Source organism: Amia ocellicauda, chromosome 2 (assembly GCF_036373705.1).
Source record: "Amia ocellicauda isolate fAmiCal2 chromosome 2, fAmiCal2.hap1, whole genome shotgun sequence".
In the NCBI taxonomy this organism is placed as follows: Eukaryota; Metazoa; Chordata; class Actinopteri; order Amiiformes; family Amiidae; genus Amia; species Amia ocellicauda.
Window position 1 is genome coordinate 25,015,324 of NC_089851.1, and position 23,474 is coordinate 25,038,797.

The 23,474-nt window shown below is 40.9% G+C and overlaps 2 protein-coding genes across 7 annotated transcripts in view; one reads left to right on the forward strand and one right to left on the reverse strand.

Annotated features, from left to right (window-relative positions):
- Positions 1-9,530, reverse strand: part of pign (phosphatidylinositol glycan anchor biosynthesis, class N) — a 43,045-nt gene extending 33,515 nt beyond the window's left edge. The window contains exons 1-5 of one of the 2 annotated variants that reach the window (XM_066721805.1): positions 8,838-9,530; positions 8,292-8,541; positions 7,903-8,024; positions 6,103-6,201; positions 759-865 (exon numbers count right to left, since the gene is read on the reverse strand). In XM_066721805.1, the coding sequence (XP_066577902.1) occupies positions 759-865; positions 6,103-6,201; positions 7,903-8,024; positions 8,292-8,518 (555 nt within the window). In that variant the 5' untranslated portion in view covers positions 8,519-8,541; positions 8,838-9,530. The remainder of the gene's footprint in view (positions 1-758; positions 866-6,102; positions 6,202-7,902; positions 8,025-8,291; positions 8,542-8,837) is intronic. The other variant, XM_066721813.1, reaches the window with a different exon arrangement.
- Positions 9,531-9,551: 21 nt separating this feature from the next.
- relch (RAB11 binding and LisH domain, coiled-coil and HEAT repeat containing) overlaps positions 9,552-23,474 on the forward strand; it is a 52,095-nt gene continuing 38,172 nt past the window's right edge. For all 5 annotated transcript variants that reach the window (XM_066721761.1, XM_066721769.1, XM_066721776.1 and 2 more), the window contains exons 1-2: positions 9,552-10,131; positions 23,346-23,435. In XM_066721761.1, coding sequence (XP_066577858.1) covers positions 9,681-10,131; positions 23,346-23,435 — 541 coding nt within the window. In that variant the 5' untranslated portion in view covers positions 9,552-9,680. The remainder of the gene's footprint in view (positions 10,132-23,345; positions 23,436-23,474) is intronic.

The window sequence follows — 23,474 nt, forward strand, 5'->3', positions numbered from 1 at the left end:
AGAGAGTGTCAACTATGTCACATCATTGGTATTGTAAATACCACATAGTATATCATATTCTCAAAAAGCAGTTTAAAACATTGAAGATAAATATTGATCAGTGTCTCTTCCAGTCACAAAAATTCCATTATATCAATCCAAACTCAGGGTAACATTTGGGTTTCCTTTTGAGTGGTCTGTCATTATAAGCAACTGTACAGCATTGTTAGTGGCCTTTATGGTTGCAGTCACATTAATTGACACAATAATGAATGCAATGCAGTTAAGCACCTGAACGATCCTCAAGAGTTCTGGAACAGTGCTCTATGGACAGAGGGGTCTAAAGTGGAATTTTGTGGCTGACATGGGCCCCATTACGTCTGGTGAAAACCAAACTCTGCGTTCCTTACTGAGAACCTCATACCAATGGTAAAGCATTGTGGTTGTCAGACCCCTAAATTCAATATCTGGTGGAAGCACTGAGAGACTAATATAACATAACTGAGTGCTGTTAACAAACATTTGCTTTTGAACACCACATCCCTTGCTGTGTGTAAGCATGCTTTCCTAGACCCCATCTTACAGAGCCAAGCCCTCCACAGTGTATTGCTCCTTTTAAGACTTCAGATTACTATCTTTTCCCTTCTGGTAATAGCAATCCAAACACAACCATTATTGAGACAGCATTCTCAGTGTTGTCAACTACTAAACATTTTCAATGTATGTGTTAACTTCTGTACTGAGAAATAGATTTAGAATAGCAAAAGCAAGCAAAATACCTTGACTTCATCAAAAACCCAAGTGTCCAGTTTTGAAGCATCTTTAGCTGCAAAGTCCTCTTTCTCTGCAGGGTAAGTGTGTGTGTAGACATGATCCCCACTGGCCCCTGAAAAAACAGACACATGAATATTGACCAGGAGAGAGCAAGCAAAAGGTGTTGTTTTGGGGTTTTTTTTAGAGAGAGAGATTTTACATTTTTTTATTTTCCATAAAGTACTACCACCAAATCTTCAGCACATAAAACCCAACATTAAATATATAGAAAACACCTTTACACCAACTCTACATCAATTAAAACCAACAACGAAACAAAACAAAATGCTAAAAAAAACTGCGGCGCACCAGCAGATTATTAGAGTCATTGGAGCAAAGAGCCCCCCCAACTGCCCAGACCATTAAAAAAGCATCAAAGTCTTTGTTAAGAAAATAAAAGGTCAAATCCAACTGTATCCTAGAGCGCACAAGAATCCTGAGCACCTCCTCTGCACTCTGTATCCCCACTCCTGCAATCTGGCTTTTGAGGATCGCCAGTTTCACTTGCCCCAGCAGGAAGTTAGCCAGCTGACACTTGTGTCTGTGACGCTGCATGTACTGCAGTCCAAAGATTAAAACGGTGTGGGAGAAGAGCAAGCCCAGCTCAGTGAACACTCTCCCCAGCACACAGAACAGCGGCAGCAGTAGAAGACAGTCTCTCGTTGTGAACAATAGGGGCAGGTGTCGGCCACACTCAGGGTCAGGGTGTGGGCAAAAGCACTAGTGGTCACAGCCGTATGGAGAACCCTCCACTGCAGATCTCCTGATCTTTTAGACAAGGGGAGCTTGTACAGGCTGCTCCAAGCAGGACTGCTACTCCCTTCTGCCACTAGGTGTTCCCTCCACGGCATGTCAGTGAGGGGCTGCAATTGCTGATAATGGAGCGGCTTTACACAAAACAAATATAGCTGTGTTTGCTTAGCTGTGGGGAAAGACACACTAGACAGACTGTGAGAAACCAACAAACGGCCCGAGAGTTCAGGAAAGGTTTGGGGAAACACACAAAGACAAAGAAGTAAAGGTCACGTCAGGATCAACTGGTCAGCGTCACTGAGAGAAAGCCTGGTTCAGCCTCTCCACAGCACCGGGAGGCAGGGCCTGGCACAAAGCAGAGAGAAGCCTGGTGAGCACTCTCTCTGACCGCACTCTGTCAGCTCCGACAAGCTCTCTGCATTGAATCACCCAAACTCCTGACCATCTATCAAATCTTTTACTTTGGTTACACCTGCTTTAACTAAAGCAACAACAAAACCTTTAGATAAAAACTGGCCTGAATTAAACAAGGTGTTAAAAACCAGTGGTTCCTCCAACAACCAATACAGATTATCACTGTCCACGCTCCTCTGAATACTAAAAACTTGCTAAGTTGCCAGACAAAAGGTTCTTATAAAACAGAGGAAGGGCTGACAGGTCAACCAAAGGGGTGTGAATTAAAAGCAAGTGATTGTCATTTTCCATCTTCCCCACACCCTGCAGGGCAGCAACAGCAAACGTGTCCAAAGTTTGTGTGGGGGGGGTCAGGGGGGTACAAAATCTTCTGGGCAGACTGCCAGCCTGCTGCTGATTTAATTAGGTCCTGCCCCTCTACCAGTCCTATGCACCCAGTGCAAACCAGACCAGAAGTAGTCCAGCAGCACTGACTGTATCTGTGTGACCAGGGACAGAGCAGGGAGGCCACCAGGTGCGGGTTGTACTAACGGGATCCGATCTTGATCTTGATCTCAATTGTGCTGTACTAAATGGATCAGGGCTCAATCTGAGCTCAGATCCGAGCTCAAATGATCCTGCTTTTGATCAGGATCAGCGCTTGAACCGACTTTTTAAAATGCAGGAACTCTCTACACTTCATATATTTCGCCGGCGCCAAACATGCAGACCGCGGGTATTTAAAGACAGGCAGAAGCCTTTACAGGTTTTTCTTGAGAAAAACGTATAAAAGCATCATAGATAAACAGCATGAAGCATATTTTAAATCACAGACATAACTGATTCTGTTTTAGGATCTACATCGAAACGCAGTCATGCCTTAGCATTGAGATGTTTTGCAACCGGCAGATTTGAGCAAATAGTAGGTAACATTATCGATGTAGACAAGTATGTCGGACTACAAATGATCATGTCGGATCCAGTGGCAACGATAGGCACACTGAGATTGACATGCATTGGGAAATGTAGTGAACAACTAAGCTTATTTAATTAATAAAGTCATCAGCAATAGCACAGTATAGTTTTCTGAAAGGTTTATGATTGTCATGGAATCATTAGGGCGGTAGATGTTCAAATACCCACACAGAGACTGACAAGCCAGTTTATGTCAAAAGGAAACTCCTGAGTTACCACACGAGCTGCTTAATAATCGGATCAGCAGAGCCGGATCTTGATCTGCTTCGTACAAGGGCTTTTCATGATCCGGATCCAGTGAACCCGGATCTGATCCTGTTTTCTGATCCTGTTATTACAACCGGCACCAGGTTATTAATAATGAGCGCTCGGCCCCTAAGAAAGCTGATGCAACAACCAATGCCACCCCTCAATCCTGCTCTGCACTCTCCCCAGCATCCCAGTCCAGTTATTACAAGTCTCCACAAGCTCCACTAGGAACACCCCAAAACCTTGGGGCTGGACCAGCTCCATTTCAACCCACCAGGGAGGGCAGGGAGGGGGACCCCACCCCATGTCCCCACCAGGTGAGCACTTCTCTTTTCCCAATCTATTTTTGCAGAGGAGACCTTCTCGAACTCTGCCTGGTACTTGCAGAGAGCCTGTACGTCCTGTTGACTGAATACACATGCAGTCAGGTCAGCATACACGGCAACCTGACTGCCTGTGATGGGTGTGCAGGGATGGGTAGTCCAGCTTTCTCAGTTTGTGCAATAGGGGCTCTATGGACAATGCATACAACATGCCAGACAGGGAGCAGCCCTGCCGTATGCCTCTGTTGATGGGGATGGTCTGACTCAGACCGCCTGATTTTTAGCACACTGAACACACTGAGTACAGCAACTGAATAAGCTCTATATAGCACGGGCTCACCCCCACAGACTGGAGCACCTTAAACAGGTAAGGGTGGTTGACCCGCTCAAAAGCCTTTTCCTGATCCAGTGAGATCAGACCACGTTCAAAACTGAAGAGCTTGGAGGTTGCCAATATATCCCTAATCAAAAACACATTGTCAAAAATAGACCTCTCCTGGAACAGAGAGACCAAGTCTGGCCCTAACGTGCCCCAAAACTCTTTGAAGGACTCTGTAGTCAGACTGTAGAGCCCTGGTGCCTGGCCAATGTTCAGCCCCTGTAGGGCAGCAGTAAGCTCTGCTAGAGTGAAGTGGGACTCCAGGCCTCCCACCTGCTCCTGTGGGACCTGAGGCAGACCATGCAGGAACCGCTACATGGCCTCTAGCCCACACCCAGCCTCCACCAAGTACAGCGCTGAATAGAAGTCTGCAGCAACCTTGCGGATCTCCTCCGGCCTCTCCACCACTCCCCCCTCGGAGGTCTTCAGATCACTCATCACCCTTCCTTGCTGCGCCTCTCTCCAGCGCAAAGAAGGCTTGTGTAGGCTTCTCAACCTGTGTCATGTTCTGGAACCTCTATGCCTTGGTACCCAGCAGGGCAGACAATGCACCCTGTTTAGTTTTGAGATACTCTAATAACCTGCTATCACCTCGAGACCCCAGAGCTTCCTGCAGCTCCAGGATCTCTCTCTCCAGCTCTTTCATAGAGTCATAGAGCCTCTTTCATAGAGGCTGCCTGTCCTGTTTTCAGTGTATTGCTGACAGAAGAGCCTGACCTGTATCTTTCCAATGTCCCACCACTGCCTCAGAGAAATAAACTTATCTAACTTATTGTCATGTATAATCTGAAACAAAGACTCCCTCTTCACATTGCTCCTAGCCCCATTGACATTTATACTCCCACATTTTATTTTTGACATGTTTAGTGAAGAGGATGTAACATAAACAAGTGACTCACAAAGCGACGAACAGAAAAACAAATGGAATGAAGAGCGCTATTTTAATTAACTTGGCCATGAAAACTACTTATTAATGATGATACGAGCATTACTCAGCCATTTCTTTAACCTAAAACACTCAGCATCACTAACATCAGCTAGGGTAGTATTCACCAGCATTGACTTCCCAGTAACAATTAATTGTTCAAGATGAGGAAAAAAAACTTCCCAGTTAACCAACCTTTTTCCTTTTGTCTGTGCTAGAAACTGTTTAATGACTTGTGTGCTGACCTCCAATGCCGCTTACCTCACTACTGTCTTCCATCTCCCCCTAGTCGTCCATCACCTCTCCCTCCCCTGTACTGTCCGAGTCACCGCTATCTTCCGCGGCAGAAATGCACTCCGAGTCCTGGCGAGAGGATCACGCTCCAGCTGTGATCTGAGACTGCGATCCCCCCTAACCAGAATCCACTGCCTGGGGAGGCTCCACTGACTGCGGGATGCAACTGATCAACTCCACCTTCACTACCTCTTCACAAGGCCACTCCACCAACGCCTTCTTACAAGTCATGGCATTACCTGAAGAGTTAGCAGGAAAGCCAAAGCACCTCATGGAATCAGACGAAACGAACGATATAATCCACTTCGTCAATTTTGTATTTCAACGCCAGACCAAAACCATAAACACCTGTCTGTAAAATGACATGATCTGTTTTAGCTCCGGGGCACTGCAGACCAGCGGCACGCACTTAATAGCCGAAATGAACTTACCATGCCGATTCAAATCAACTATCAGCATCTCATTACTCAGGAAAGGAGGCATTTTCGAAATTGTAACCTTCACAGCCGGGGTAGCGAGGGGGAGCATGGTCAGGAAAGCATCTCTCAACATCAAACCCTGCTCTACTACCGGGTTTACAAGAGTTTCAGATTTAAAAAAAATCATGGTACCTTTATTCATGCGAGCCGCAGAGACGATATTCTCACAGCCGACAACGCTCCCTACAGCCAGTGCACTCTCCTCTACTGTCACCTGGTCCTGTGGCACAATCTTTAATCAATTTCTCCTCGTAAGTTTCTCAAAACTGATCCCCAATGGAGATCTACCCCCCAGGGAGGCCATACTGGCCCACAGGGTAAACTAAACAACAACTTGTAAGTATGTATTATGAATGTAACCTATAATGTAAACAAAACAACAACAAAAAGTTGCATAAAAAAAAAAAGTTTGGAAAGAAACAGACAGCAGTGACTACACTCACTCACACACTCCCAGCATGCACTGAGAGAGGGAAAGAGAGAAAAAGAGAGAGAGAGAGAGACTAGAGGAAGCAGCCAGTGAATAAAATGTAACTTTACCTTTTGCAAACATAGGCAGTATGTCTGGACTCCCCCAACTCCATGTATATCTGCTTTCATTGAAAACAGAATCAAATTCTACAGGATTTTCTTTCCAACCTGCAAGAAACAAAAGGTATAGATGCATATACAGCTCTCGAAAAAAATTAAGAAACCAGAAATCAATGTTAAGAGTCTCCTAATTTTTTCCAGAGCGGTGTATATATATATATATATATATATATACCGATCAGCCATAACATTATGGCCACCTGCCTAATATGTGTAGGTCCCCCTTTTGCCGCCAAAAAAACAGCCCTGACCCATCGAGGCATGGACTCCACTTGAGCTACAGTAGCTCGTCTGTTGGATCGGACCACACAGGCCAGCCTTCACTCCCCACGTGCATCAGTGAGCCTTGGCCGCCCATGACCCTGTCGCCGGTTCATCGCTTTTCCTTCCTTTTGATAGGTACTGACCACTGCAGACCGGGAACACCCCACAAGAGCTGCAGTTTTGGAGATGCTCTGACCCAGTCGTCTAGCCATCATAATTTGGCCCTTTTCAAAGTCGCTCAGATTATTACGCTTGCCCATTTTTCCTGCTTCTAACACATCAACTTTGAGGACAAAATGCTCACTTGCTGCCTAATATATCCCACCCACTGACAGGTGTCATGATAACAAGATTATCAGTGTTATTCACTTCACCTGTCAGCGGTCATAATGTTATCGCTGATCGGTGTATATATATATATATATATATATATACACACACACACACATACATACAATATTTTCCAACATATTGTATTTTGTCTGCTGACGTGATTTTTTTCTGTCTGGAGTCCTGTTTATGTAGAGAAAAGCCGTCTTACTAGTGACACAGTGCAATTAATCCAGCCCACGCTAAATCTGTGATGGCTGTAATCATCTTGACTGATTTCCATGTTGGCCTTGCTTGCCTGGATACCTTCCAGGCTGTCAGCAAGGCATTTATTTAAAAACATTGTCTAAACAATGTCTGTGCTGTGTAACAGTTCAATAACAGTATACACTGTGGGGACATTTTCAGCCACATTGTGCTTACCACTCCCATCTGAAACTTCTGGAAAAGTAGCCTTCCTGTGTTTACCTCCGCACAATGTCAAAGGCTGAACTTACAGATTGTAAGAAAACAATAAAAAAAAAATACAGATGTGTACAGACAAAAGCATGCATACACACACATATATATTCAGCTGTAGTGGAAAATATTCATACACTTCATATGAAACAATAGGTTTCCAATACAACCCAGGTTAACTGAAAAAGAGAATACAAACCCAAAAGCGGGTGGGACACTGCATGTTACCATGGGGAACATACAAATGATTTTTCTAACAAAGCTGCTTGCTTAAAGTAGCTGGGTTAGGCCAAAGTGTAACCCATCACCAGCAAAGAAAGCACAAAAGGGAAAAACCAAAAAGTGCATAGAACTTGTTCACGAGTTTCGCAGGCACAATAGTCAGCAGAAATGCAGTCTTCAAAGAAACTAGTTGAGTGAAGTGGCTCCACGGGGTTGTCTTTCCACTTAATGGATGTGTTGTTCATATGGTTTTCATTCACAATGGCTATATCCACATTTAGGGCCTTATTCATATTGTTCAAACTATCTATTAGTAACACATTGATCTCATAAAACCCACTTTGATAGGGACAGTCTATGGTTTAAAGTTGTCCTGACTCATAGTAGGACAATTAGGAAGCATCTTAAAAGTTAGCTGCTGGTAGTCTGCCCTCAGCCAGACAGATAAGTTAAATAGACTGATTTTACACTAACCTTTTGCAACTGCGCTTACATCTTCATAAAACCCAGCAATTAAAGCTACATGGCCTGGCCGGGATTCAGTGGGAACACGAGTATGGGAGACACCCCAGCTGCCATTTTCTTCAATGATACTCCTGACAGAGATATAACAACGAAAAATGTATCAACAAACAAAGTATCCAGAAAGCATGCATTCTGATTCAGTTCACTCTCCAGAAATGTGTTTTGTTGTGTTCATGAGGATTTAGGGTCATTCTGCAACACATCTTTCCCAAAACCAGATGTGCTTTCATCCAGCAGAGGATTGACAGAAACTGATATTTGTCTCACAGAAGTCCTCTAACATCATAAACAAAACAATTAAACTGAACCTCTTGTTATATACACCCACCCAGCTGTACCTGAGGTATGGTGCCCGACTTGTCAAGTTGGAATCTGGTTTGTAGAAAGTGTCTGCTCTCAAGCCATCAGCAACAAACAACACAAGGCGTTTGGCTGGAGGTGGCAGAGACACTTGCTGAGGACTCATGCCATGTACCAAAGGAGAGGTGAAGTAGATGTCAAATATTGAGGAGAAGAACACCAGGTGAACCCCCAGCCCCACTATGAAGAACGTCAACATGTCCATCAAGGCACTGCTGTCCAAGGATCCTGCAGTGAACATCGGGAACTAGTTACAAATTAGCTAATAAATCATTACCATCGTCATCAAAATCATAATAATAAAACAAGCAAAACACAGCAGCAAGCTACACATTTGAATTGCACATTTATTTTGTATGCAACTTTAGCTTCAACATTCTGCATTACTTCCGTGGTGTGGACTACATTTTATAATCGTTTCCTGATATCTGAAAAACAAACCAAAAAAGGTGCTTGCGAAATACAACATACAGTATTCACCATAAATAAGGAGAGGTTTGCTAGTAATAAAGGGCTGAACACACCTGCTCAACTCCTGTTGACATCCAGAGCCGATGAATGAATGAGATCTGGGCGCTGATTTCACATGTAATGCTCGTAGGAGAATAACGCGTCGCCTGTGAAGAAGCTGGTTATATTTAACAACAAATACTAAACTTAACCACTATATTATCATACTCGATACTTAAGAAGCAAGTTACTTAGCATCAACGTTGGATTTGTTCAACTACTTCCGGGTTCGCAGCCTCTGACGTCACGCACGACGTATTTCTGGGAGTTGTCGTTTTCTAGACGAAACTGTCTGTATGACCTGAATAGCTGGGTGCCTTTTTATTTTATTCATACACACATAATAGCAGCATAAATAATATCGATTCACGGTTAAACTGCCAAACAGACCTGTATACAGTTTACAAGCACTATAAGACTGCAGCTGTAAATACTATTGTCTAGTATGGAACGTCACCGCTGCTGTTTGTGTGTATGTTCGATTCGAAACCAAAACTGGATACTTATTTATTTTCAAGCTTCCCTTTCTTACAGGATTCTTACTGTTGTTATTATTATTATTATTATTGGGGGGAACAAACACACAATAACCAAACCATAATATCTCAGCATAGGAGAAGCTGCATTGTGTCTGTTTTATTTCTCCCTACATGCCTCTCCCAGCTGTCAACGCAGGCCCGCCCACTCGCCCGATCCAGCCCGTCCCGCATCCAATCTCTCCGCGCCGGCCGCAGGCGGGAGGCGGGCTTCGGGATGCGCGTCTCGGTCGAGCCCACCAACTCTCGCGTTCTCCTTTATCGATCGGAGCTATACAGGAAGACGGGAAGAAATATTATTGAACCCTTCAGTGAGGAAAGATGGCGGCGGGCAGCGTCAACCCGTTTAATCTGAGCGACTCCGAGGAGGAGGCTGAGCGGAGGCCGGAGGGAGCCGACGGCGAGCGCAGCCTTGGCGATGGGACGGCGGGTCAGCGCGGCGGTCCCCTCTCCCCGCAGGTGGACTCGGAGCCGGGGGGACTGATGCTGTCCGGTCACAGGACGAGCCCCGGTGTGGAAGGGGTCTCTGTCTCTGCCGCAGCCGCTATGGGAGGCGGTGCGGAGGCACGGGTGTCCGTGGATGTGATCGCGTCCCAGCTGCTCCGGGATCAGTACATCCTCACCGCCCTGGAGTTGCACACCGAGCTGCTGGAGGCCGGGAGAGAGCTTCCTCGTCTCCGCGATTACTTCTCCAATCCCGGCAACTTCGAGAGGCAGAGTGGGACTCCGCCCGCTGGTAAGGAGCCGGGGATCGGACAAGGAGGACCGCTGAGTGAGTACCTGTCTTACAGTGCGTGTTATACCGTGCAAACACCGACGATGCAACGCGTACGATCATGCGTTTGTCTGGTTTGCACAACCTTCCTCTGTCTTTGGCATCCATAGCTTGAGTGCTTATGTAGAGCTATACACTCTCCCATTGTTTAATGCAACGGGTTAAAGCAGCAACAAGATACGAGCAAGGTGACCAAGTTATGTAATTGCACTTCTGTTGAATAAACGTCTATTTTCATCAGAGGGATTGTAGGTGTAGATATGGCCTCGGATCCCCTCTGTCAATCTTGGCATCCACTGTGAACGTCACGGGTACAATCATTGAACATCCTATTGGATTGTGGCTATCTATGTTCTGTGCTGTGGCCATTTGAATTGAAACCTTTTACAGTTTCCACAGTGTCTGTCCCAGTCCCAAGGTGTGCAGTGTATTTTAAGGTGATTGTCTCAACTTGCATGTCTCGCTTCTCGGTTGTCTGGTGACTATTACGCCACATCCAGAGCAGGTGTCAGAAGTGTAGGTGGAGTGCTAGCTGAAATAAATGGTGTGCGTGAGATTTGCAAGAACTGTGATTTTGGAATGGATTCTAGATGAGTCCCAGGGTGTGGAAATACTTCCTAGGCTGGTATGTCCATAGCCTTGATTTTATATTTTCCGTGCACTGAAGAAGAAGGTCCTTAGATGAAGATGAAGAACCTCATTATTATTCATTAGATGCTGTTGTCTAGAAATAATGACACAACTTCAATATATGTAAAGCAGTTATCATGCTGTGGTCATTCTCTGTGCAGTGTGTTACATAATAATAAAAAAGAAAAGTACTCACAATTCAGAAACATGTTATTTCAGCTCTAACTGCTCTCCCCATGAGTACAGGAAAGATTGCCTGAGGTGTGATACCCTCAAAACATATGTGCACATTATGTGCTTGCTGTAATATGCTTTAAATTCCACATTGTTGCCTACCACTGTGACATTGCATGTATCAAACTGTGCAAATATGAGGCTTTCTGCAAGGTCTGGTATGTTGGTATCCTAATAGGGCTAATCACTGTGGCTTTTCTTCTGCAAGTGCAATCAGATGTGCTGTTACAAAACAGACTTATGTTTTGTGAAGGTTAGATAGAAGGGAGATTGAAAAGGCCAGTTGAGTTGGGTTGGTTGGAAAGGGGAAAGGGATCTGCAAAATATTTTGCATGTATGGTACTCTTTGTGAATCATTCCTATCTAAATAAAACGGTTATAAAAAACAGGCCATGAACATTTTTTTTTCTTGTTTGTTTTCCACACATGAATGTATTGAGAAATATATAATGATAAAAGTAGTAATTATTTTTAACTTGGAATGATTTTATAAAATGTTGAAGTTAACTCAAAAAAACTAAGACCCCTATCTCTTTAGAAAGAACAAATCAATAGGCCTATTGATTTGTTCTTCTGAAAAAAAATATATATATAATATTAAATACTGTCCTCAGGTTGTAGTATATGATTGGTCTTCATAAGGTATAATTCCTGATCTCAGTTCTCATACTGTGTATTTTTAATTGCAGTGAATACAAGTTTGGCTTGGCATATTGTGACTTTCTATATAAAACTGTTTGTGGAATTGGGGACATTGACGCAATGAGGAAATTCAATGGATGAGTAGACTATATATTTATAAGAAAAGCTCTTTGCCCAAAATAATGAAGACAGATTTTAAACATTAGGCTCACAAATGTTTAATGAATTTTGTATATTATTCTAATACTACTAATAATTGTAATATATTATTATAATATTCAAAGGGCTGGTTTCACAAACCCAGGTTAGAAATAGTCTTGGACTTTAGAGGTTTATGGATTTTATGCTCAATGCAGAAATAAATGTGTTCTCCAATAACAGCACCTTATTTGGAATATGTAATTTTCCTTAGATGCTATCCTTGTCTATCTCCATATCAATTAATTTACAGGAAACTGGAATATGTTGAAGCAGAAACATTTTCTGTTTCAAAGACTCCAACTTGAAAGTTGATGTACGATAGATCTCAGGCAAAAAGAGAAGTACGGATTTGTGTTTGAACACAATGTCTCATTTTCATGACTAAGGAAAATGATACCCATCAATGTAATTATTTTTTAAAGGGAGTAATTTGGTGCAGAGTGTTACCAATAGTTACCAACATTAAAGACGCTGTGCTTGATTTTTTATTTAATCACATTGAAAACTACAATACTTCTGTCATTTAAAAAACTGTGGCTTCAATTTCAAATTGGTAATTGAATGAAAACAGAAGTTTTTCTCGTTTAAAAAAGAAATAATAATAATAATAGCATTTAGATTCCAAATTGTTGAATACCTAAACCTATCTTGAAGAATTACTCTTGATATGTTTTTTTTTTGTTTTTTTTTTTGAAAACTCATATTCCCTTAATCTACCTCTTATTGTAGTAGATTTCCTATGTCCCCGGGAGAAAGTCTGGTAATAGGCCAAGTTGATACATTATACAACATTTTCACAGTATTTCAAGACTCCTAAGATTAAAATGTTTGGATTATTGCACTCCTTTGACTCATGAGAGGCACAGGCTAATGGGTGAGTTCAGAAGAGATGCACATGGCTTGCAGTGAGAATGATGATTAGAGGAGTGAATTGTATAAAGCACTAGAGATGCAAGGCCTTGATGCCACTGACATTGCATATTGAATTTACCTTACGTGTACTGTATCTCTCCCCTGTGAGGACTTGCTTCTACTTACAGTGATAGACAGAGATAGAGCTGTCCTAGAAAAAAATATACCAAAAAAAAAGTTAAAGCAACTGCCACATTTTGGTTTGAATTATTCATTCTCTTTCAAATGCAGCAGCTGAAAATTCCCCCCCCCTTTAAAAAAACCTAAATGTCTTTGAGATTTGTTAGAGATGGGTCTATGCTTTAATGATGAGGAGAGATCTGTAAAACTAATAACAGAGAAAGCTGATTGGCTGAGACACATTACTGCTGTTAAATTTTACATTCACCTACTAAATGTGTATCTAGGCCAATGACAGTACTGTAATGATAAAATATTGTTCATATGAATTCATAAAATATATTACATGAGTATAGATGCAACATTTAATTTAGGAATAAAAATAAGTTAAATAGACTGTAAAAAGCCACATATCCAAATATTTTAATAGACTATCTACACCTCAATCAGTGACCAGCTCGTTAACTTATATGAGAGATCACTTTAAGACATTGAAAACCAGCTGAGCCACATGAGAGGGTGTCCCTGTACATCAACAGTGAAAGGGGGAGGGGAGAATTGGCTAGGGAATTCCAGATGGTTCAAACATACAAATCAATTGTCAAAAGCTTAAAACAGAAGGCAGTTTTAAAACATACCTTCAATTTTCTGATCGAGTGAATTTAATATTTTGGTTTCTATCCTTGTGAAAAGGAAATTAGTTTTTCATACTATTTATTGCTAAGACAAATTGATACTACTGCTCTTGCCCTTGATGCAACAATACAAATTGTCTAAGGTATAACGCAGTGCCTGGGAGGCAAAAAATAAACTTTTTTTTTTTGTTGTCAATTGAAGAGAGAAACATGCATTGCAATCAAGATGCTATTTAGAAGAATGGAAATGGTGACACTAGAGAAAGAGACAGCTGAGGTGCTGAACGGTATCAAAATCCCCATATTGTCAGGGATGGTACAGTGTGCTGGCACTTTAGTAGCCCCAGGTAGAGTAAAAGTATGGGATGTCTTATAGCATAGCAATAATAATAATAATAATAATTATTATTATTATTTATTTCTTAGCAGATGCCCTTGTCCAGGGCGACTTACAATATATAAGAGCAATAATAAGTGCAATAATACAGTGCAATTCAAGGCATAATACATTTTACAAATTCCAAGAGCGCAGTGGTCTGGAGGGGATGTATGGAGAGACGAGTGTCTGAAGGTAACTTGGTGCAGTGTGATCGAGACAGCGGTAGGTGAGGGTCAGTGTCTTGAACTGAATGCGTGCCGCTATCGGGAGCCAGTGGAGGAAGCGGAGCAGTGAAGTAGCGTGTGCAAATTGGGGCAGAGAGAATAATGCATGCAGTTTTGAAAATGGTAGTTTTGTTTAGTATTGGTGCACTTTTATGTTTCTCTTGCTGGATTATGTCTCATGAGATGTATTTATTTCCAAATACCCTGAAGGTAAAGTATCATGTTGAGCTGCTTGCTGTAAGGGAGTGCTAACTTAAAAAGCATAAAATGCACAGGCATAGCTGGGTGGCATTGCCCGTACACTCTATAAAGTTTGTGTTTTATTGATAATTCTGTGCACACAGCTGCTCATACATTGTATAAAGATTACTACATTTTATTTTCACTACTTTCTTGGGGCATCTGCATTCTGCCTAAACACTACTGCATATCACACCCAAACTGAGAGATTTGCATAATAAACACATTTTCTGACAAAAAAAATCAGCATTAAAAATAGCTTAGCAGACCAATTTTAATGCACTGTAGGAAGCCTTTTTGAGGGAGAACTAATTTTGAAATGGTTATCATATGCAATTGATTATTGCATTAAAGTACCCAAAGGCCCTCTGAATATGTACAGTAATATTTTGTATTTTGTTCCTCCTGTCTGGTGACTAGAATTCCTGCGTTTCACTTGTTTAGATTCTTTAGTTTTTCCTTCACTCCCGTAAGGATCATGATTCCTGCAGCCTGTCTCATGCTCTGTTGAGGGAAAATTAGAATTATAGACATTCATTCAATTACATTTCCATGTTTTAAAACCCTTGCTGCTTTCACTGAATTTAGGTCATGGCTAACTGGTCTTGTTATTGTGCATAAATGCCTTTTGGGTTGAAGTGCCATAGCTATATTTGGTTTAAAGAAAACTGCAATTAGGGCAATCTGTAGACAGACTGGAGAGAGCTCTGTGGGAGAAGGAAGACGCTTACTAATACCTACTCCCTTTCAGATTGGTAAAATAAGTGGTGAGTTATTTCTCTGTAAGCTCCCACCCTACTATGATGTCACTATTTTATTTAACTTAATGGTTCCAAAGTATTATTTGACTTAAAGAAACTGTTATTTTTGTGTGACTGTGGTAATTTAAGATTTCAAATGCCAATGCATACATGTCTTCCTTGTGCCTCCAGAAGACTACAGAGCAATTCAACATAAGAAAGTAAGAGTTGGAACTGATTAGTTGGTTTCCCTGTTTTGTATTAGTTCTTTTTAAGGAATTTGCAAACTACAGTACGCAGGAATATTTGGGCTACAGGCATCGGGAATCATTCCACAGTTTGAATTGTAAATTAGAAAGAATTAACTAGGTGCCCAGGTGTTTAGCACTGTGCTCTGTATCTACAGCTTGTGAAATAAGGAACAATTATTATCAGCCTTATGTACAACATGATGGATATTGGTCTCCAGCACTGAGAGCAACTTGTTTTAATGAAGGATGTAACGCAAAGGAACAAAGCACACTGACACTACACTTCTGTCCTTTCCCTCCCTAACAGTATTGTTGAAGTGAACACATTCCTATTAATGAAATCTGTACAGAAGGGAGCATCTTGATAGAACAATTTAGGGAAACCTGCCATGTCACCTCTGTGCTTTCTTGACTGATCCCACCTCTGGGGAAGGTCAGCAATCAAACCATAGTAAAATGTTCTTGCATGGATGGGCACAAACTATGTTCAAGGTCTGGCAGATACAGGTACTTTTAGAGAATGTACCACGTAAAGGGAAACAAATGTTACAATTTCAATCCAGTTACAGAGCATATTTAAATAAATCGAAAAACTAGAACTCCTTGGGCTATGAAACTATTCTCTCCTGAGAAGAACTTTTTGTTCCCATAAAACCTTTTTTTTTTTTTTAATGCATAATCACAGATCAATTATTTGTCAATGACATTAATAACCTACAACATGCAGATTGAGAGAGCAAGCTCTGTGAATAATGCTTGGACATATGGTACACAACCTTACGTGAGCTCTGATCAGACCACAGATATTACCAGTTAAATCTTGCAAAGCCCAGTTTAAGCATGAATGGCAATTACAAAGAACAGATTTTTCAGTTGCAGCCTGTATCTCATCTTCTCATAATTGTGTGGTTTTCAGGGTGATCTCATTAGTGCGACACAGAGATTGCTTTTCCTTAATAAACCTTTCTCCTGAACATATAATATAATGTGACTGTACATAAAACCAGGAGAACAAAGCATAGAAGGGAATTATTGAAAATACATTGAGCTTAATCTTTTAAATATTGGTGAACAATGTTTCAATTTGCTTACACAACAAAAACCCTTTCATCGGCAAGACATGTTTTTTTGTTGGAATTCCTAGAATTGTGGTCAAACCCATCCCTCAAGCAAGTTGTCATTTGCTCTAGATGCAGATGGTGAACAGCCACACTGAGTGATGGAGAATAAGGCCTGAGTCACACTGGTAGGGTTAGGGCTTGCTACAATATAGTTGCCTTGGAAACTGGGACACCACGCTCTTTGTTGTCATTGGAGCCTGATCGTATTTCCAGGGTTGGGTTAAGTAATCGCCCCCGTCTAAGCACCTGGTTGCAACATGATGCTGTTAATGTGTATAGTGGTGCCCCATGTCTTATCATAGCAACTTTTTAACCATAATGTTCTATTGTGTTCTGCTTTTTACCAGTATTGTGCTGAAACCAGGATAATACGTATTCAATACTAGCTCAGTATATATAGCATACACCATAATTCATGCTCTTTATAAGATAAGAAAACTTCTACTCTGAGAAGCTGCTGTATTGTGTTCTGTTCCATATTTAGCTCTTGACAACAGAGATAGGCGTCAGCCCTCCTGCTGCAATGACAGATGGGGATGTTAAGGATGCACCCTGAGGTTTCCACAGGCTTCAAACACAGGATGGATGTCTCGGGCTCCCGCAGAATTTGCTAGTATCTCAAATGTGTTCGGCTTGCCAAATCAACACCCTTCGTTCACTCATTATCTATGGGACGTTACAGTCCAATTGGAGTGTAATATTTCCAGTGATTACAAGACAACGGAAGCGGTCACCTGAAAACCACAGGGTTGATCACTAGTTTCCGACATAGAATCAGATGAAAAATGTTGGCAATCGATGCTCATGGATTTTCACAAATAAAATAAATATTCAGCTATTAAAAAATAAATTCCACTTGCCCTGGTTTGACGATGAAGTTGAACTTCGAGAAACTCCATTTCATGTCCATTCCCTGTAAGTAATTTTCCGTGATTTCCCATTGCAGTCCTAAAACCACGTTTCCCGTTATAATCCTAATATTAATATTAATACTTGCACTACTAATGATAGCTTGTTCTTATCTTACGGCTGGTGAGAGTATAAGTAATAAGACTAATATTCCCTGAGAAATTATGGTTATGGTTTGTCTGTACTAGCCTAATGTGATCACAGTTGAAGTTGCGACGTACTGTGGTAAAAACCCAGTGAAGTAGAGTGGTGTACTATGCTCAGGTCAGAGTAAAGTGTGATGGTGCACTGGCATAACATGATAAAATGTAGTGTGCTGCACAGTGGCAAAACACAGAAGTATAGAGTGGTGTACTGTAGGGAAGAATAAAGATAGTGTAGTAAGCTATACTGTGGTAGTCTATAAACACACTAACGTGTTGTGTGATGTACTTTGATATACCTCTGCTTAAGATTCAATAGCCACAATCTGTGCTGACATCAAACTGCAACGATACAACATGAATTATTGCAAATGTGTTTATTTTAAAATTTAATGATGTAACAGTAATATGCTAGAGATGGAGAGCTGTGCCATGCCACAAATGGAAGCCCTAAGCCCTGGGTCTCCGTTTCCAAAGAGCGACAAAGCAATGTGCATTTTAAAATGAATAAATAAAGTGGGAATAAATCCAGCCCCTCCACCAGGCCTATAAAAAAAAAAGATCAATACACATAACAGCTGGTATGTTATTTTTTATTTTTGGCCCAATATAATCTTCCATGGATTTTGCAAAAATGTGTGGTGGTTGCTGATTTCTACTGTCAATATTAGCCTTTTTGTAGAGAAAAGTATAATTAATTTGTCAGATATATGACGTTTAATTATAATCTGCTCAAAACCATTAGAGTATCCATTTAGGAAATAGTGCATCAGTAAAATGTTTGTTTCTTAGAAGGAATTTGTTGAAGTTCCTTCTACATAGTTGGGAACTTAGAAATTGTCAAATAGCGGCCAGCAATCAAAGTTGTCACCGTAAAAGTGAAATACTATGTTAATATTCTGTTGTTATCAGGAGTGAATGATTTACCGCACAGAGCACAAAGCTTTGTGTTGTATTCAACAGACAAGCACAGCCCAGCTTTGTTCTTTGTTTGTGTAACTGATCAGAAGAGACGTTCCGTTCCAGGTACATGTTAGATTACTACTTTTACACTGTTTGAGTTGGAATGCATTGTGTAAAAATTGGAGTTGCTGTGCCCTTCACCAAACCTGGAGGTATGGCTTGTTCAACAGCATTCCATTGACACAACGATGCGCTTCATCTGAAGTGGTTATGCTGGATTCACATGCTGACCTGTGATTTTAATGTCACACTGGGTGCTGCACAAGACCGTATCACTGAAATCACATGAGGGTGAATCCATGATAAATCAGGACCTCTAAGTAACAAACCAGCTGCTCATATGAAATGTATATAGTCCTACCTTATATTTGGATTTTAAAACTCAATTTATTAAAAATATATACTGAAAAAAAATCTTTCATGGCTGCAGTATTTTGGCACTAATCAGTTGGCATTAATATGCTCCCATTGTATTATACAACAACATGAAGTTACATAGTAAATTTGTTAGTCAAAACTGATGCAAAAGTAATTTACCAAAAGAAAAAAAAAAACCTTGCTTAGAAAGGCCTCCAAATCACTTCCACCGCCGAGTATGGCTGTTTTGATTTAAAATGCTCTAACATTGAACTTGTACTGTGAAAAGACAACTCTTTTTTTAAAAAGTGAACAAGATACTGTGTTAAATGCCTTTTTGAAGTAATTACAGACTGTTAAGCTTTTGTGTTTAGGTTTGTTTTCTGCAGAGTAACTTGTTGCTCGTTCACCTTCCACCATTTTGTAACTCTAGTGAATAGTCGAATGTAAAAAATATGAGAGGAGTAATTTTATTTTTCAATCATTCAAATGCTTTGAATAATCATTTGAGCTGCCTATAACTCAGAGGAAAATTATTCTCTCTGATTTACTGTACTGCTGGACCCTGAAGCAGAGTTCAATTATTATTTCTGGCACTAGGGTAGTATAATCCTCATGTTCCATTGAAGTTATTCAGTACCATCCTTGCCTTAACAGGGCTCTACGCTTACTTTTTTCCTTAGGAGCACTGGGCCCCTACATTTTTTTTATGTAGTGTGTGCCAGTGAAGTGAGGTCCGGGGGTGCCAGTCAGGCATATAGGGCACTTCAGCGGAAAAAAGGTCAGGAGAAAGAAAAGGGGCACCCCTAACTCCCCCACCGCTGCACGTCCCAGTGTAAATACATGCACACACAGCAGCCCCGTTGCAAAATGAAAATGAATCAAATGTTTTCCATTTGTTTTAAAGAAATGTTTTAATCACTTTTGAAAAGTTTTTAAGGATCTGTTAGTTACACTTTAAAATCTTTTCAGCCTTTTTATTTCTTGCTCCGCTTTATTGGCTAACCTAGCTGTTTTTCTTTCTTATTTTGTTGTCTGTGTGTACTGCACTGCTGTGTTGCATCTTTGTACTGTCTGTTTTGACTGTTGCTTGAGTGTAGCGCATGGGTATAATAAGAGTGCTTTATAAATAAAATGTATAATAATAATGTAGTTGAGGAGGTAAAGAAACGGGCGTAGCTTGCAAGACGCAGTTCAAGAAACGGGAAAGGCGGAGTAATTTGTGCGGTTTTAACGGATCCAATTTGCCATCTTTGACGGACAACTTTTTGGATGACGGACTACAAATTATGTGTTGGATCCAGAGGCAACAGCCTGTACCAGCTGAGCGTCTTCCGATGCATGTTCTCTTCATGTGCTCATGCATCATTGTCATGCTTGCGCTATGCGAGTTCAGCTTTGCACATGTTGTAGCAAACTGTCTTCAGTGTAAATTCAATGTAAAGTGCTCTTATACTTCCCACGGGTGTAACTGCAGCCTCCGCCATCTTTCTTTTTTTTTTGTAGCTGCACCCCAGGTAGACCCAACTAATTGATGATGAATTACATTAAGGTTTTAGTAGATTTTAATATTCAACGTTGTCAATTATTTCTTGCAGCCCTACTGTCGTTGAGTACTATTGTATCTGTAAGTGTGTTTTAATGACGAGGCGGCTAACACCAGTTAGTAGGATATCGTGCCCAATGAACCACATCAACACTGGGCCATAAATGTAATTCATAGGACTTGTAGTTTTCATTCCCTTCTCGGATAATTGTGATAAACCACAACCGAACTACATTTCCCTCATTTGATACCGTAATGATTATGATAATAAGGACATTTTATACAAATCATGTCAATGTTGAATTTCCTTATAGAGTTCGAAAATTGTATTCACACTGTACGACCAAATTGTAATTCACACTCGCACAACATTATTTTTTATCGCAAATTTAAAATGGATTCAATTATGCTTTTTAAAAATACCATATTAATCCGAATGCTATTCAAAATGTCTTATTAAGAATGGCTAAAATGATCACACTATTCCCACATGTATGCAGAAGAATTATTTTTTTTATTACTTCACACATTTAGTGGATCAGGAGATGTCATGTGGTTTGATTGTATAATTTAAAAAATATTTAAAGTAAATCAGCTGTAAAAACCAGTGAAACACATTTTTAATTTCAGTCCCTACTGCTTCTCCCTGCTGTATCCTGTTACTGAAAGATCTTTGTGTGCCCCTCGGATCTTATCCATTTTCTCTGCGAGAGTGAAAGTAATTGTCATGTCCAAATACAAGGAGTCAAGGGACTCGAAGAAGGAGCCTGTCACAAACACTTTACATTTGAATTACACAGTAAATCATGTAAGCATTTAAACCGCTTAAGATTATTGTTTAATCCTTAATCCTGTATCAGTGTACACTATAATTGTCCCCTCCTCCTCCATCCCCTTGTCTGAGTCTAACCTCTGCTCTCTGCTCCTGGATAACAAGTCACTCGACTTCAAGTCCATACACTCGTTTATTGATCCTGCTCTTCTTTCTTTTAGTCCCTCTGCTCTCTGGCTGTTTCCCCAACTGGTTTCAAGACTTTTTGCATTACCCCATTCCTCAAGAAGTCTTGTCTTTGACCTCCATATTCCCAGACTATGCCTCCATGTCTTTTCTTCATGCTATCTAAATTGTTATGTTTTGCCAGTTATTCTCCATCTTGCTTTGTCAGCACTTCACTTCACACCCTCACCATTCTGCATCTGAACTGTACATTCTACATTCTGCAGAAACTCTTCTTCTCTTTCATGCACTCTCTGTTCTCTGGCTCATGCTTCCCCCGCTGACGTAATTCTCCTTGACCTCTCAGCTGGCTTTGATATAGTCAACCATTGTATTTTCCTTGCCTGTCTCGGTTTGATGCTCTACCCTTGCCTGGCCTTTTTTCTGCCTCTCCGACTACTTCTTCCAGATATCACCTTGCGTCTCTCTTCACTTCTCTCTTTATCTATAAGATAACGTTAGATTTTCATTAGGGATTGCTGTTGGAACTCATTTTGTCTGTCTAAACCTACTCCCTGGATTCTGTTATCTCCACCGCCGGCTTCTCCCATCAATTCTGATGCGGATGATGCTTAGACCTTCCTTCTCTTAGTCTTTTATGTCTTCACACATCTCTAACCATTTCTCCACAATCTCCTCCTGGATTTAATTAACATCACCTTTCTATGTGACCAACTCAGTATATTTTCCTATCGTTCTTGTCCGTGGCCCTAGTTCTGTCTGGACTGACCACTGCAAACCTTTTCTTGTTTGACTAGCCTACTTGCTTGCTTTGTATTCCTTCTACTAAGCTCCGTTTTGCTTTCCCCACTGACCTCTTATCCTTTCTCTTATCTGTTCCAAAGTCTTCATTGCGCTGCTCCCTTTCCTGGCATATGCCATCTTCAAAATGCATTCTTCATATAAACAGGTCATGTTATCTAGTGGATAACAGGGTATACTATATATGCATGGCATAAATGTTGACTTTTGATATTGGAATTATTCTTGGAAACTAGTGTCTTCTGGAAAAATGTACCATTTCCATGTAAATGCACATTATGATGAAGAGCACAGGTTTATTTGGGTACTTTTAAGTCACAGGTGCCAAAAGGTTGTTTATTGCTATGGTTGCTTTGTTGTTTTTATTCTTAGATCTTTCCAGATTGACTACAGTAAGCTTGCTGATTTAAAGCAGGAGTCACCTGGAAAGTTTCCTTCAAGCCACAGTTATTGACTGTCGAGTTGCTGAATTTATTTGTTCGACTGTTCTTTAAACAAAGTTGCAGTTTCTTACACCTTGCTACAGAAACCAAGATTAATCTTGTTATTTTTTCACATTAGTCTTTTTCATAGCACTTCACAATCATTTCTAAGCAGCTCACAACACCACAGTCTGACAGTATAACAATCAGTATAATGGAACAATGTAGATTAATTGGGAGAAGTTACAATATATAGTCTATGGGCCTGTGTTGCATATGCTTTATCTTGAATACAGAGATATTCTTGTTCTTGTCCAGCATTCCTGAATGTATCTACAGCTGGTAGTGTGGACAGTGCATCACTTTAATACCTCCTCCACATGATGGATCATTTAATTTTAAACCGGTCAATAGCTGTTGGCAAGCTTGTCTAGCTGTGTGGTAACAGATGAGGTTTGAAGTTTCATTAAGATAAATGGGTAGCATAATCAAAAGCTAATAGGAAAACCTGAACTGGACAGTCACAGGCAGTGCACTCCACTTTGAGTACTCCATGTTGACATCCTTACAAGTTCCCTTTGTGCACACAGTGAGAAAACCTTCTCAGGCAAAATAAATACCCCAAATTCTTGGGGTACCATCAAATACCTCCTATATTGTGGATATTCTCTTTGTTTCAGTGCTACATGCTTAACGTCTAAAAGTTTGTGCTTAAACTCATTGCCATGTAACTGGCATCTACCAGGACCCAGGGTGTGAATATCTTTGTTCTCTGTCTTTCAGACCGCGCGGGCAGCATCAGCACGTTGGATTCTTTGGATTTTGCACGTTACTCTGATGATGGAAACCGGGAAACAGATGAACGCGTTGCAGGTAAGCAACATATCTGTAATTAACTGGTAAGTGTACATA